The sequence below is a fragment of the Aristolochia californica genome, unplaced genomic scaffold, assembly GCF_029961685.1.
Source record: "Aristolochia californica isolate CCGP_79_NKW_82.1479 unplaced genomic scaffold, dmAriCali1.0.hap1 SCAF_6, whole genome shotgun sequence".
NCBI classification, from domain to species: Eukaryota; Viridiplantae; Streptophyta; class Magnoliopsida; order Piperales; family Aristolochiaceae; genus Aristolochia; species Aristolochia californica.
The window spans coordinates 40,585,805-40,601,633 of NW_027182257.1; the positions used below are offsets into that span (position 1 = coordinate 40,585,805).

The 15,829-nt window shown below is 37.1% G+C and overlaps 1 protein-coding gene across 1 annotated transcript; it reads right to left on the reverse strand.

Annotated features, from left to right (window-relative positions):
- Positions 1-2,468: 2,468 nt before the first annotated feature.
- On the reverse strand, positions 2,469-5,058 carry LOC137934751 (probable caffeoyl-CoA O-methyltransferase At4g26220). The gene is made up of 9 exons (XM_068779274.1): positions 4,738-5,058; positions 4,586-4,642; positions 3,835-3,918; positions 3,587-3,712; positions 3,395-3,462; positions 3,225-3,294; positions 3,043-3,108; positions 2,873-2,950; positions 2,469-2,774 (listed from the first exon to the last, which is right to left on the reverse strand). The coding sequence occupies exons 1-9, from the start codon at positions 4,993-4,995 to the stop codon at positions 2,733-2,735; spliced, it is 849 nt and encodes a 282-aa protein (XP_068635375.1). The 5' UTR covers positions 4,996-5,058; the 3' UTR covers positions 2,469-2,732.
- Positions 5,059-15,829: the final 10,771 nt, after the last annotated feature.

The following is a 15,829-nucleotide window of genomic DNA, read 5'->3' on the forward strand; positions in this document are numbered from 1 at the left end:
ACTATAGATATATATATATATATATACCCATCTTTAATATTATTTTTTTTAAGTATATGTTAGAAGGTTCATTCAAGTGAAAAACTGAAATCCTAAGTTTAGAAACTACTATATTGAATTCTAACAAAAATCTGATTCTCATCTGACCTAACCAATTTTGTTCCATACTCTTTGAAAGAAGTCTAAATTCAAATCCACACCAATTAAAAAAATAGGTCTCAAAACAAGCAGCTAGAGCAATTGAAAATAATGACTTTGGATCAATTGTTGTTAGAACGAAACGTATCACACGTAGTAAACAATAAAATAAAATAAAAACTAAGTAACGTTTATCTATGATTTCCCAAATACTGCTAGATCCATTTGACGACACCTGAAGAGATTGTTAGTGATACTTAATGAAAATTTCCTTGAGCTCAGTATGTAATTTTGATTGTTTTTACGTGCGTACACATGCACATCATGTATGAAATCTATCTACGTATATGTTACAATTTGTTTCCTAAATTACCCGTAATCCAAGTTGTTTCACCAGTGGTTTCCTTGTGAAACATGTAATGAGTCGATGGCTAAGAAAGAAGACCCTCCTATTTTCCACTACATGCTTTATCAACAACATAATATGTAGGGCTTTTTACCAAAATACCAGTTTGAAAAAAAAATTATTTATGAAAACAACGACAACCTCAACTTATTTGCAAAACTACCAAACTTTGACCGGTCCACTGTACATGTGGACAGTCAAAGTCGACACGTAAGTTTTGACTGCTTACGTGTCGACACCTCATCAGTGCAGTATGGTAATTGAACACATGGGCTGCCACGTCATTATTTTTACACTTCATCTAACACGTCATTATCAATTTCCCTCTTGGCCCCGTCAGCTCACTCCACGTAAGCCCTCCTTTATATTTTTTTCGTTCTAATGTTTCTTCCTCGATCTATCTCCTCTCATCTCCTCTCGCCCTCACTCCTGTTGCTGCCTCTCCCCTGCTGCCCCCGCTTGGCCACGACCGCTACCCTGCTGCCGTCGCTCAGCCTCGCCGTTGCCCTCGTCCTCAACGCCCCCCTCTCAACCGCTCTCTCTTCGTCTCAACCTCATCTATCATTCTTCTTCTCCGTTCCCTTTTGTTCATCCTCTCGCCACCCCCTCTCTTAATACCCTATCATTTCACTCTCTGGCCGCCCCTTCTCTCAAAACCAAAGCCCTACTCACCCTCCAAACCCAAATTTGAATGTCAGAAGCCAATTTAGGTGGGTGATTTTTTAGGGTTTTTGTTAATTGAATCTAATTATTGTATTTAATTATAATGTTGATTTGAATTGAGGTGTTTAATTACTGTATTGATTTTTTTGTGATTTACTGTTTTATATCTGATATTATGTTAATGAAATTTCTGTTATTATGTTAATGAAATTTCTACCAAATTAAAATTATTGTAAAGTTTTGTAAGATTTTTAATTAAATAATATTTTTTTAATACTTTATTATTTTTAAATAATTTATTATTTTTTAAATAAGGTGATAAAAAGTATACAAATAAATTATATTTTTAAACACTAAATAAACTTTTTTGTATAATTTTTTAATTTATAAATATTTTAAATGGATAATATATGGGTAAGACTTAAGAGTAAAAAAAAATTATTTATAAATATTTTAAATGGATAATATATGGGTAAGACTTAAAAGTAACAAATTTTCTATTTATAAATATTTTAAATCCATACTAAATGGGTAAGAGTTAGATTATTTCTATTTATAAATATTTTAAATTTCTAAATATTATTATTTTGTAAATAAGGTGATAAAAAATATACAAATAAATTGTATTTTTAAACTCTAAAATAATTTTTTTTATTTTTTTAAATTTATAAATGTTTTAAATCGATAATATATGGGTAAGACTTATGAGTAAGATTTTTTAAATTTATAAATATTTTAAATTGATAATAAATGGGTAAGAGTTAGATTTTTTCTATTTGTAAATATTTAAAAAATTTAAATATTATTATTTTGTAAATAAGGTGATAAAAGGTATACAAATAAATTGTATTTTTAAACTCTAAAATAACTTTTTTGTATTTTTTTAATTTATAAATATTTTAAATCTAATTAATTTACTTATTTTATTTTATTTTTAAAAATATGAAGAAATAAAAAGTAACGATAAATTGTTTTTAATTAATAAATATTTTAATTGATATTAAATGGTATAAGTAAGAGTTAATTTTTTTAATAATTTATTATTTTAGATATAAGGTAATAAAAAGTGTATTTGATTTTTTTTAAATTTATGCAAAATTTTACCATGTAATGATGTGGCAGCTGACATGGCAAAATACGTGTCAACTATAATGACGTGGCAGACGATGTGTTAATCTACGGTATCACACTGATGACATAGCGACGCGTAAGCAGTCAAAGGCTTACGTGTCGCATTTGACGCTCCACATATACAGTGGACTGGTCAAAATTCGGTATTTTTGCAAATAAGTTAATACCATCATTGTTATCAGAAATAAGTTTTTTCAAACTATTATTTTGGTAAAATTCCCTAATATGTACTACACATAGAAAACGTCTCACATAACATCTGCAAACATCTCCATTTTAACACAACAACCTTAGTTAACTCACGTCAGCCCACCTTCCACTTAGCACCACCACCAGGGAAGACTAACAAAGGGCTCGTTATCCTTCTCCTCACAGCTACCTTCTTGGCTTTGTCTCACAGTTTGCGGCAGATTGTCATTCCAGTTCCAATTGGGACCTGGCAGATATTGCCCAACATTTTTTGAGTTCATTAAGAAACACAGAAGATGGATCATGAAAGGAGATAAGAACTAGAGAGAGGGAGAAGCCGCCTACCATGCTAATGTTGACACGTTTGTCCTGGAAAATGTTTTTGTTTAATTCTCTGATGCTGTTGGTAATTTCATCGTTTGCCTGCAAAAATCATGCACGATTACTACTTACTCTTCAAGTTCTTCCCGCAGAGAGCTTGAAAAAATGAGTTTTCGTCCTGCCTAATTTCTTACCGATGGATCAGCCACTTTTCCACTCCATAGAACATCATCCAGAACAATGAGCCCACCAGTCCTCACCTGGAATACAAAACTCTGGATTAATCCTAGAAATATCTCCACAAGATGACCGCGAAAGCTGAGCTTTACAAACAACAAGGAGAACGAATACTCGGGAGGAGGAGCTTGAACTTTACCAACTTTAACAGCATCTCATAGTATGTGGGGTACATGACCTTATCAGCATCAACAAAAGCAAAATCATATCTGGAAGGCAAGGAAAAGAGACCAATATTGAATGTCATCCACAGAAACAGAAAACACTGTGGCAGACCGTAAATGGAAGAAATATCTCTGATATATGTACCTGTCAAATTCTCCATTCTCAAGCAGAGAATTCAAGGCGTCTACTGCCAGCCCATGTCTCAGATCCACCTGCGGAGAAACTCAAATCAAAAAAAGAAAACCCAAAATTCTTTTTTTTTTCAGCTTTTGACATGAACAGACTCGAGAAAGAAAGAAAGAAGCAAAGCTTAAACTAGCAGAGGATCAACCGGACCTTGTGAGCAACAGCAGCTCGTTTGTAGTATCTCTTTGCGAATTCGACACACTGGGCATCTCTTTCACACGCAACCAAACGGCCTTCTTCCGGCAGCGCGAGGGCAATTGCCAAGGATGAGTACCCCTGAGATGAATTACAGGCAAAAAAAAGTGGAGGTAAATGAGCCAAAAATGAGGCAAAGTATGGAAGAAAAGACAGGAAATTCGCAGTGATGTTGAGAGATGAGGAGCAGGGAGGATTTATACGTTGAAAACTCCGACTTCAATACAGTTTTTGGCCCCGTGAATCTGAACCAGCATTGAAAGCAGTTGCGCCTGATCAGGAGACACCTGCCGTGCCAACCAGATCATAAACAAAGTAAGTACAAATTAAATTTTAATACGGTCATTTTTTATTCTTAATTTTTAAATAATAAAACAATATATCAAAGGTGTAAAACACACAATAAAAATTCTTTAAAAATAAATTAATATATATATATAATAAAAATATGCACATGTTTTGTTCTAGATTATTCTAGAATTGTAAATATAATTCACGTGTATAAGTCTCATTTATACCAGTGATTAAAGTCACAACTTATGATCAAATTTTATGCAAACCAAATTGACGTGTGATGGTAAATATAATTCACGTGTATAAATCTCATTCGTGGCTATTAAAGTCACAACTTTTTGTTCCCCAAACAAGGACAAAATTCAACTTAGGAGTCCACATATTATTTTAAATAAAATAATATTATATTCCCATGTAGTGGGAAGGAATCTAGGACCATAATTAATACTTCGAACAGGGGTTAGTAAATAATTTAAAATTAAATATTACTAATATATTGAAGTAAATAAAAAAAATTATAGTAAAAAAGGAGATAAAATGACTAAATATATTACCAATTTAGAATAAATAAACAAAAAAAAATGAAAGATGTCTGTCAGAAATTATTAGTTTGTGATTTTTTCAGTTAAAACATCTTTAGTCTGGACCACCCCCACGTACCGAAGTCTCTTCCCCTTTCATGGTGGCCATCGTCTCCTCTCGCAGCTCTCTCAAAACCTGAACACACATTCTCTCAGGTAAATCATCAAACTAAAAGAATAAGGATAATTGGAAATCTGGGTTTACGAGATACTGAAAGGCCCTCTCCCCACCTCGGGTTCCCGGATATTTTGCAGAATGTAGTCATGGAGGGGACGGGTGAGGCTGATGAGTTCTTTCTTCCCGTACTCGACGACGGTGTCGGCGCTTGTGGCCCTGACCGGCACCGCGCTGTATTTCAAGGTAGTTGGAATAGTAGTGAAGGGGAGAGGTACGAGAGACCGCAGAGAGCACTGCTGAGAGAAACAATCCAAGCCACGGACGGCTCGGGGGGGGCTGACGAAACTGGAAAAGAGGGGTGTGGCCGCCATGGGAGGGAAGAATTAACGGAACTGGGAAAGCTGGGAAGAGTGGAGAAGTGATTCACCTTCACAGTTGAGGAGAAGCCTGGCATGGTTCCATATATATAAGCGAGCCAACGATATGAGGAATCAGTAGGGTGGTCAAGGGGCAGCTATCGAACGAAATCACGAAAGGGCAATGTGAGGCCGAGCGCCGCTGGATCATCGCCAGGTGTGTCAAATTATTGCTGACTATTGTATTCCTGGAAACTGGTGGGACCCGACTCTCCTTTTCCTTTGTCAGGGTGCTCCTCGTGGCGGTTGTTCTGTTGCTACACTCCATGAGTGTCGTTTAATTCAAAGCTCTTGTGCGTTTCCTCCATCCAGATGGCCTGGTTTTACAGGCGGAGAGGGGGAAAAAGAATTGAAAGAAAGGTTGATACGTTTGTGTGAGAGGAATTTTTTTGTGAATTTTTTAATCTTTTGATCGACGACGTGCAAATTACGAAGATTCTACGTTCATGTTTGCAGTAGTTGTGTATGATCGATCAGCTTAAATTGATCCAGTCGATCTTTTTTACAGGATTGGTGGAAATCACCTCCCTTGCTAAGCACAGGATTTAGCGTGTGTGAAACTGAGGAGATTGATGAGACCTGGTGGGTCTCATTTATCTTCTCCATACGAGGAGAGGGTACCATTGCAAGAAAACCATCTAACAGATCTGATTCTCATCTGATCAATTCTTACAGAAATGATAATAAGAATTATTTGGTATGTTTAGAATTCGTTTGAATCAACACCTAGTCACTTCATTTATTCAATGATCAAGCCAGCTTTATAAACTTGGGTTCCATCCATGGTTATACAACTCGGATTCTAGAACTGACTCGACTGCAATGAAATCCAGTTTTCGTAGGAAAACTTAAAGAGGGGATTCATTAAAAAGACAAGTGGAGAATTAACACCGAAGGAGCCTCTTTGCTTCGAAATTTGAATGATCATTGAAACCTAAAATGATGAAGAGTTGAAAGTAACAGAAGATATTTTTAGATATTCTATCGTGGAGAAAGGAGAAACACAGAAAAGGGGTATCTTCTTTGAGGCTGCTGTGAGGGAACAATCCAAATTAACAGCAAACGAGGCCAAATTCCAATTTGAGGCTGCTGGACCAATTACGTCATGACACGAACCCTGGAGAAGCATTGCAAGCTTTTTCGAGAGTTTGTCAGCTTCTGAAGACTCCAAAATCTTCACACATGTAGGCTACAAATCACTGTAATTAGAGAAAGTCTTCACCTAAACGCAAAAGGAACAGATGGAAAATAATATCAACTTCGACCCTTCCATGGCCATGGTTCCTTTGAATGGTATTTCTACAAATTGATCCATCTACGATCAGTTTGTTTCAGAGAATACAGGTCACCAAAAATATAAAAATAACATAATACATATACATTATCTTTTTGTTTTGGAAAATTTATATCTTTGTCTTCGACAATGAATTTTAAGATTAAAAAATCGATTCAGAGGTGCCACTTGGCTAAAGCCGATCTAGGTTTTCGAAAGCGAAAATGAAAGACAATGAATCATACAACAGGTTTATCAGCACCAACACGTTCAGTCGTTTTCCACTTTATTTTTATTTGGCCCTAAACAGGGACATCGAATGCAATTGAGCATGCAGAGGTAATGAAAAGAAAAAGAGCATAGGCCATGAATGTGACTGATGCGACACCAGGAGCAGAGTTTTCCATGAATATGACGACTACTCCTGTTAGCGTCAGTTCACATGCTCCTTATTTTTCTCAGCCACCGACATGATAGAGATCAAGATGATCAAGTTAAGAGAAGTATAGAGATCAAGATAGGTTAAGAGAAGTTGAGATTGTCTCAACTTCTACCTCTACAGTCATGTACACGTGTAAGTCTACATTCATGTAAATCCTTTTATCATTTTGTAACTATAAATACATGTATCAATGAAAGTAATATCATCGGGAAATATTCTTTTATCTTCTTCTATATGGTATCAGAGCTAAAGATCTGATTTCTTTCTCTCTGCCCCACCGCCGACGACTGGCACCTGAGTCTCGACCTCCCGACACCGAGGTCAGCCTCTAGCGACCTCTGGTCTCTCCCTGTCTATCTCTGCAGCCCCTTTGGTCCCGCTGCCATAGACATTACCGTGAACCCCTCCGATTCTTCTAGTCGTCGCACGCCGCGGTGGCGAGCCAAAGCTCCAATACTTTATTTTGATTGGTCGCCCGTTGACGGTCCTGCGCCCGCATTGTTGTCGAAAACCGTTGCCCGCCGGACCCTCCATCGTTGTCAGCGCACGTCGTCGCTGCAAGCTGCCGAAGCTTGTCACTGGTATTCTTCTTTACCATTTTTTTTCTCTCCCGCGCACGCCGTCGTCGTATGTCACCGCTCGTTGCCGCAGGCCTCCCGAGCAAGTCTCTAGCTTCCCGATTTTGTTTCAACCACCTTCGATTTAATCCGAGGTCTGATTAAATCATGGGAAAAAGAAGAGAAGCGCACGTGTGACCTTCACACGTGTGAAGCCATAAAAAAAATTCTCATAGCTTTTAAAGATTCTCGTATTACTATTCCAAATGCGTATTACTATTCCAAATGCTCATAATCCAACCACACCGCTGACGGTACTCCACATCCACAACTCGGTCAAACTCACCTCCACCAATTATTTTAGCTGGAAAGCTCAAAAAGAAACTATTCTTTTTGGTTATGATCTTCTCAAGTTCATTAATGGTTCTTATTCTCTACCGCCTCCCACAAAGATGATCAATAATCATGTCGTTCCAAATCCCAAACACAATACGTAGCTTCGTCAGAATAAACTTATTTTTGGTGCTCTTATTGGTACTCTCATGTCATCTATTATTCCACTTATCACTCACTCAAGTACCTCTCATGAAGCTTGGACTATTTTGGCCAATACATATGTTCGGCCCTCGTGAGGTCACATCAAACAGATCAAGGAGCAACTCAAACATGCCACGAATGGATCTCAATCGATTTTCAAGTATATGCAGTATATTAAAACAAAAGCTAATGAACTTGAAACCCTAGGAAAACGCATGGATCAAGAGGATCTCATTGAGACAATTCTGGATGGGTTCGATGATGAGTACAAACCACTTATTGATAATATCAATGGTCGTGACACGCCAATCGCTTTTAATGAGCTGCATGAAAAACTCATCAGCAAAGAAGTCTCGCTACGTGTTCAACAAGCTTCCTCCTCTCCATTTCCAGCTTCTGCAAATCATGCCAGTGCTCGGTCCAACTTCAGTAAGACTGGTAATTGTAATCATCGACAGCAAGGGGTGCCCTCATCACGCTGACATCCAGGTACTACCTCCGATTTTTACTCATGATGGTCGATCTCAACCTCAACCTTATCTCAGTTGTTGCCAGTTGGGTAGTGAAAAAGGACACAACGTTCCACAATGTCCTCTCTTTCACCAGATGCAACAGTCTCTGCCACCTCTTTAGGCTCATCGCCCCACCTCTTATTGGCAACCTCATCCTGCGACATCATGGCAATCACGTGCTCATCTTGCAACCACCACTGCTTCTACTGGTTCTCCTTGGCTTCTGGATAGTGGAGCATCGCACCATGTCACCACCGACTTGAGTAATCTCTCTTTTCATACTCCTTATGTCAATACTGACAACATTATGATGGGTGATGGCATGGGTCTTCCTATTACTCACACTAGTTACAAATCTCTCTCTACACCCTCTCATACATTTTTCTAAAATAATGTTCTTTGTGTTCCCACCATGCAAAAGAATCTTATTTCTATTTCTCAATTTTGCCAAACTAATCATACTTCCATTGAATTCTTACCCACTTTTTTTCGTGTGAAGGATCTTCGTACGGGGATAACACTTTTGCATGGTCGAACTAAGGATGGTATGTACGAATGGCCATCGTCCCCGGTCCAGTCTCCACCAATAATTGATTTATCTAATGTCAAGACCACTTCGTTTGCTTAGCATCATCTTCTAGGTCATCCATCATTTCCGATTCTATGGCATATCTTGTTCATTTTTCAGTTAGACTTGTCTCATTCTTTAAATTTTAATTTTACTTGCAATTCTTGTTAGTGCAATAAGAGTCACAAATTACCTTTCTCCCTCTCCATCACCACTCCCCCCTCCAACCCACAGTCCCACTTCGGTTGACCCGCACCCATCATCCCTATCTACTTCACCCCCCTGGTGTTATTGTCACCAGATCCAAGAATAACATTTCCAAACTCATCCAAAAACTAAACCTCACAGTCCAAGTTCTCGGATCTGCCAATCGTGAACTCACAACTGTAACTCAAACTCTCACCAATTCCGAATGGCGTCAAGCTATGTCTGATGAGTATGATGTTCTTGTTCAAAATGGTTCATGGGAACTTGTTCCCTCGGATCCCTCGCAGAATCTGGTTGTTTGCAAATGAATTTTTCGTACTAAATATCATTTTGATGACTCCACTGACAGGTATAAGGCTCGTTTAGTTGCCAAAGGGTTTCACCAATACCCTAGAGTTGATTATCATGAAACATTTAGTCCAGTTATCAAGCCTACCACTATTCGCATTGTTCTTAGCCTTGCAATAAGTCGTGGTTGGTAGCTTCGCCAACTTGATGTTAATAATGCATTTCTCCAAGGCACTCTATCTAATTATGTATTTATGACACAACCACCGGGTTTTATTGACCGTGATAATCTAAATCATGTCTGCAAACTTCGCAAGGCTATCTATAGTCTTAAGCAAGCACCCCGTGCTTGGTATCATGAGTTGCACTGATTTTTCATTATCTCAGGCTACTCCAACTCTCATGTAGACTCATCTCTATTTATCTCACACACAGGTTAAGATGTGTTGTATATTCTAATCTATGTTGATGACATTATTATTACAGGAAACAATGATCAAGCTATGATGACATTCATTCACCTACTTGCTCACATATTCTCACTCAAGGCTCTTGGCCCCTTGGCTTATTTTCTCGGTATTGAAGTTGTTCCTCATTCTCAAGGTCTTCTTCTCTCTCAACGTCAGTATATCTGTGATCTTCTTGCTCGCACACGCATGACCAATACAAAGCCTGTCGCTACACCCCTTGCCACATCATCTACACTCATACTTCAGTCTGGACGACATTATCTTATGCATCTGAATATCGAACGATTGTTGGAAGTCTGCAATATTTGTCTCTCACTCGCCCTGACATTGCTTATGTGGTAAATAAGTTATCTCACTTTATGCATTGCCCCACTACTGATCATTGGGATGCTATCAAACGTATGTTACTATATCTCTGTGGGACTCTGGATCATGGTATTGTCTTACATCGACAATCTTCTTTGTCCCTTCATGCGTTCTCTGATGCTGATTGGGCAGGTAACAAAAATGATTTTACTTCAACTGATGCCTATATTGTTTACCTCGGTCGTAATCTTATCTCTTGGAGTTCTAAGAAGCAACGGATTGTGGCTCGATCCTCTACCGAGATGAAATATCGATCTCTTGCAACCGCTGCAGCTGAGATTCTTTGGATTTTCTCTCTTGTCACTGACCTTGGTGTTTTTCTTCCACAACAACTGGTCCTTTATTGTGACAACATAGGAGCTATCAATTTTATGCTCCAATCCAATTTTTCACTCGCGAATGAAACATGTAGCTTTGGATTATCACTTCATTTGGATTATCACTTCATTTGATAACACGTTCAGAGTGGTGCTCTCTGGTGACTCATGTATCATCTGTTGATCAATTAGCAGATGCTCTTACTAAACCGCTTCCCCGAACATGTTTTCTCTTCTTGAATACCAAGATTGGAATCTCCTCTTAGAGCTTTATCATGTGGGGGCATGATAGAGATCAAGATGATCATGTTAAGAGAAGTTGAGATTGTCTCAACTTCTATCTCTACAATCATGTACACATGTAATTCTACATTCATGTAAATCCTTTTTATCATTTTGTAACTATAAATACATATATCATTGAAAGTAATATCATCGAAAAATATTCTTTTATCTTTTTCTATACAACCTTCCCTACTGCTTTTATGTCGTCTCCTCCAGTCGCCAGTCGCCACCGTTCCTCACGATTCCTCCTCATGCTTTATTAAACCGAATCCTTGTCACGTTGTGTGACTTATGCTTGGACCACTTGATTCACCCCTTCGTGTCACAAATTTCTTTAAGCATGAACGCAAAAGTCGAGGGTTGGGCTTATGGGAGAGGGGTTAAACTGATGGCTGGTTGAGATATCATTATTTAGAGTTTGTTGATATACAAAGGGTTGAAGTACATTCAATAGCAAAAAAAATTATAAAGTTAAAGAGATGTAAGATCCTTGATTCTAGTTTGTTTAATTTGACAAATAAATTGGAACTAAAGTTACTATTAAGCCAAATCAACTCGTAAGTCATTCGAGTTTGATAAGTCCAATTCAGTTTTTATTACGTTCGGTTTGAGGTCAAACTTGGAATAAGACTCATTAAGTATAATAAACCAAGTTTGAGATTTTTCGAGCTCGACTTTTATGCTCGTGAGCCAACTCATTTGCATAATTTTTTTTACAATTTTTTTATCTTAATTGCTCTCATCAGTTTCCTCTTTAATTGGTTGATTGCTCTTATTTACCTCAAACCTCAAAGACAATCAACCCTCAACAAATTATATTGTTGGTTACCAATGGAACAAAAACTATTGATGGAGAAGTTTGCGCTTTATATTAGGTCTACTAATATGGCTATTATATATTACTATGCTCAGTTGCTAAACTTGGACTCCTCTGCAATTAGGGGTGGTATCTACCCGAGCCAAGCTCAAGCCTCCATATATTCACATATAGCTTGATCTTAATACTTCAAACTTGAGTTCAAGCTCGAACTCAACCTCGAGCCTAAAATTGGAATCGAACTTGTGCCCAAGAATTTTAACTGAGTTTGAATTCGAGCTCAAGTCAGGTTCGAGCTCCAATCTACATTTTAAACTTTGCATCAAATACATATCAAATAAATTGTACATAAAATTATGCATAAACTTTCTTTAATTGAGGTTACACAGTGGTTGTTGTTCAATGTGCTTGTTGGATTTCAATATTGCTATTGTTATGACCAATCCTTGAACATGTTTATGAAATAATTTTATGCCTTGTTGCTAGTATGACCTAGTTCATTCAAGGTCATTGTGCTCGAGGTTAAGGATTAAAGGTTACAAGGCCACTAATTTACACCAAAGTTTGATTACATAGCATGTCAAAGTCAATTCGAGGCAGCACACTGGTTGCTAAGTGATGTGTTTATTGGCTTTCGAGATTATTGTTATTATGATTAGTCATTGAACATGTTTGTGAGAAATTTTTATGCCTTGTTGCCAGTACAACACAGTCTATTTGATGTCATTATCCTCGAGTTTGTTCAATAGCATCAAATCTAAGGTTGTTTGAAGCTCCTGAAGATCATTGGGTTAGTGAGTAATATGACAAATTTTGACAAAATTTTTTGTAGATTTTCTTAGTTGTGAAGAGGTTCAACTAAACCTTATTTTGGGCATCCCTTAACAATATGACATATTTTGTCAAAACTTGTTTTAGGCTTTTCCAACTATAAGGAGGTTTCGCCAATGCTAGTTTTAGGCATCCCCAAAAAGCAAAACGAATTTATCTTAAACTTATTTTAAGTTTTTCTAGCTATGATGTGGTTATGCCAAATCTAGTTTTAAAATTTGAACAGTGAGAATGTTTGGCTGAAACTTGTTTTTAGCATCCCCCATAGTGTGATAAATTTTGTTAAAGCTTGTTTTAGGCTTTGCCAGCTATGAGGAGATTTTGTCGTTTTCTTCTTGGTGCAACCGAATAGCATGACGGGTCTTATCACAACTCATTTGAGGCTTTTCCAACTATGAGGAGATACAACCAAAACTTGATTTGAGCATTCTTAAGTAGTATAATAGATTTTGCCAAATTTTGTTATTGCCTTTTTTAGCTATGAGGAGGTTTCATCGAAATCTATTTTTGGCGCCACCAATCAACATGACATGCTTAACCTTGTTTGGGCGTCCCTAAACAATATGATAGATTTTATCGAAACTTATTGTTGCCTTTTCTAGGTTTAAGGAGGTTTAGTTGAATTTTTTTTTGTCATTACTGAATAGCATGATGCATTTTGCCAAAACATATTTGAGGTTTCCCAGCTACGAGGTGGTTTAGTTAAAACTATTCAGGAATCAATGCTTTAGGCGAACTTAGGTATTTGAAGGAATTTTGCCACCATTGTTTGAAACTTGAAGTGTTAAAGATAGTTTTTCACCTTGCACATTGTTTAAAGCTCGAATTTGAAGGAGAACTTCCGCCATTTAATTTACTAGAAGCTTGATAAATTGTTGAAGAGACCTACCCCTAAATTTCCTTGAAGCTTGGATTTTAAGGATGACTTTTTACCCCTGATTTGTTTAAAATGTGGATTTTGAGGACAACTTTTTTTCTTCGATTTGTTTGAAATTTGACATTCTAGAAGAATTTACCTTAAGGTGTTTGAAGCCTGGATTTAGATGATGATTTTCTCCCATTAAATTTACTTGGGTTTCAACTTCCAAGTTTGTTAGAAGCCTAAAAGTTTTTTAAAGAGTTTCATCCTCCAAGTTGAGAATAATATTCCATCTCCATTATTTCATGATTGAAGTTTTGAAGATGACCTTTTGTCCCTAACTTTGTTTGAAACGTGAAGAATTGGAGGAATGTTTTCCCTGAGTGATTTGCATTGGAAGAGGCTTCCTATTGCAACTTTGGTCCAATTTCACTCCAATGTAGTGCAATTCATGCTATAAGTTATTTTGGCATAAACTCTTCAAATGTGATGAGTGATCACAAACAATTGTAGTAGGCGTGCCTTCTTAAAAGCTTTGTATTCAGCTTTTGGCTCTAAAAGCATTTGTTTTGCATTTTGCTTTCCTTTTTGGATGAGTTTAGTTTACTTTGAATCAAGTTGGGGCCTTCCACCACTATTGGCTCAAACATACCAAAGACAATTTTACAAGAGGCTATGCTCGAAGAACTTGAGCTTGGTTTTGAAGCATTATTTGGTCGTAGTTGGTTTGCTTTGGGGTGAGACCGACTTCTTGGCATTTGAGATTTGCGTCTTAGCAACTTTTATTTTAAGGGCTTCATTGTAACAAAATTTTATGTTACAACTTGTTCATTCTCTGAATCAAGAACTATTTCTCCTTGTCCGATAAGTTTGAGGAATTTATCTCTCAAGGTGAAATATTTTTTTGTCAAATGTCCAATCATTCGATGTTACTTGCAACACTATGGATCATTTATCATGTTGACTTCTTCTAACCACTTCGGAGATAAAAGATTTATCAATTTTTGTTTGATAAGTTCTTTAGCATTTCTGGAACATCCTCATTTTGAAAAACAACACTTTTTTTCTCTTTTTTTTTCTTTTCGAGTTGTTGAAGAGCAAAGTATGGGAGAACATTACATGACTCTCATAATAAGAAGTTTCATAGAACCATAAGTAATATGATAGAGTCGTACAGGAGTCTCACAAGAGGAGGTCTCATAGAAGAGCTTTATTTAAAGGTTTTTTAGTTATATTAGTCTTCGATTTATATTCACTCATTTAATTATTTTAGGACTTATTTTTAAGTGTTTGACTTTGGGTGTAACTGGGCAAGGGTAATTTATGTGTAATTTGATTGTATTTGTTTCCTCTATTATAAATAGAGGTTCATTTTACTTAGTTATAATCAAGTCAATGAATTATTATTTTTTTTCGAAACTTCAACAAGAGTAATGTCGATTTTACCTATGACTTAGTTGTAAAGTTAACTGCATGTGATTCATGGATGAAAATCTCAAGATGGGGTTTTGATTCTTCCTCTATATTTGAGGTTCAGAACTAATATGTTATTGTTTCTTTTCGAAGCAATTAATATCTCCATATTATGGCCTTCTATGGCTATAGTTTTTTAGTTTGAAAAAAACGTATAGTTTTCTATGACTTTATTCCTTATGTGCACATTTGGATATGTCTCTCTCAAGAGGATTGTGATATCTTTTGATGTAATCAATTACTGTTTTTTTCCCTTAACTAATTGGAATTGGTGAATTTCACAATATGATATTATGTGTCCACTTCTGTAGAAATTTATTTTTCACTAGTGGTCGAATTATTTCAGTATCAGGTCACCATCAGTACTGACTTTATTGTAGTAGGCAAGATGAGGTGCCCCTAGTTTATACTGTATACTTTCTGGAATTTCGTCGAGAAGTTGTTTTTCACCAGAACTAACCGTTGCAATTATATGTATTCTATTGAAACCAGTTGCGCTAAAACCTCGAGGCTTTAGTGAGAGGCGCAACAGGACCTTATACAAGGACCGGTCTGGTCGATATCTCAACACTCCCCCGCACGGGGACAACCCGTGTACCTTTAGGTCCCAACATACAAGGGACAAATCGGGGGGGGAGGAAGCGGGATTCAAACTCGTGACCAACCTGCTCTTATACCATATTGAAACCAATTGCGCTAAAACCTCGAGGCTTTCATGAGAGGCGCAACAGAACCTTATACAAGGACCCGGTCGATATCTCAACATATTCCCTAAACTCTCGTTCTACCAGAGAGCATGTTTTACTGGAGGTCAAGGTTCCGCATTCATGGTAGGTTGCAGATCGCTGAGGAAGTGCTCCGCAAGATTGTTTTTATAAAGAAAAACGCATTGCAGAGATGAGGCATGGAAGAGCTGTCCCAAAATCAAACCCAAAGAAGCCGAGAACCCATTCCCATGAAGACTCAAGCAAGTTTTTCTCTCATATG

Bases quoted from the DNA above. Each gene is read 5' to 3' on its own strand.
- LOC137934751 (XM_068779274.1), bottom strand. From the start codon at position 4,995: ATGGCGGCCACACCCCTCTTTTCCAGTTTCGTCAGCCCCCCCCGAGCC. The intron at 3,109-3,224 runs GTAAAGTTCAAG...TTTGTATTCCAG, and splicing joins ATGAGATGCTGTTAAAGTTG to GTGAGGACTGGTGGGCTCAT. The intron at 2,775-2,872 runs GTAGGCGGCTTC...AATATCTGCCAG, and splicing joins AACGTGTCAACATTAGCATG to GTCCCAATTGGAACTGGAAT.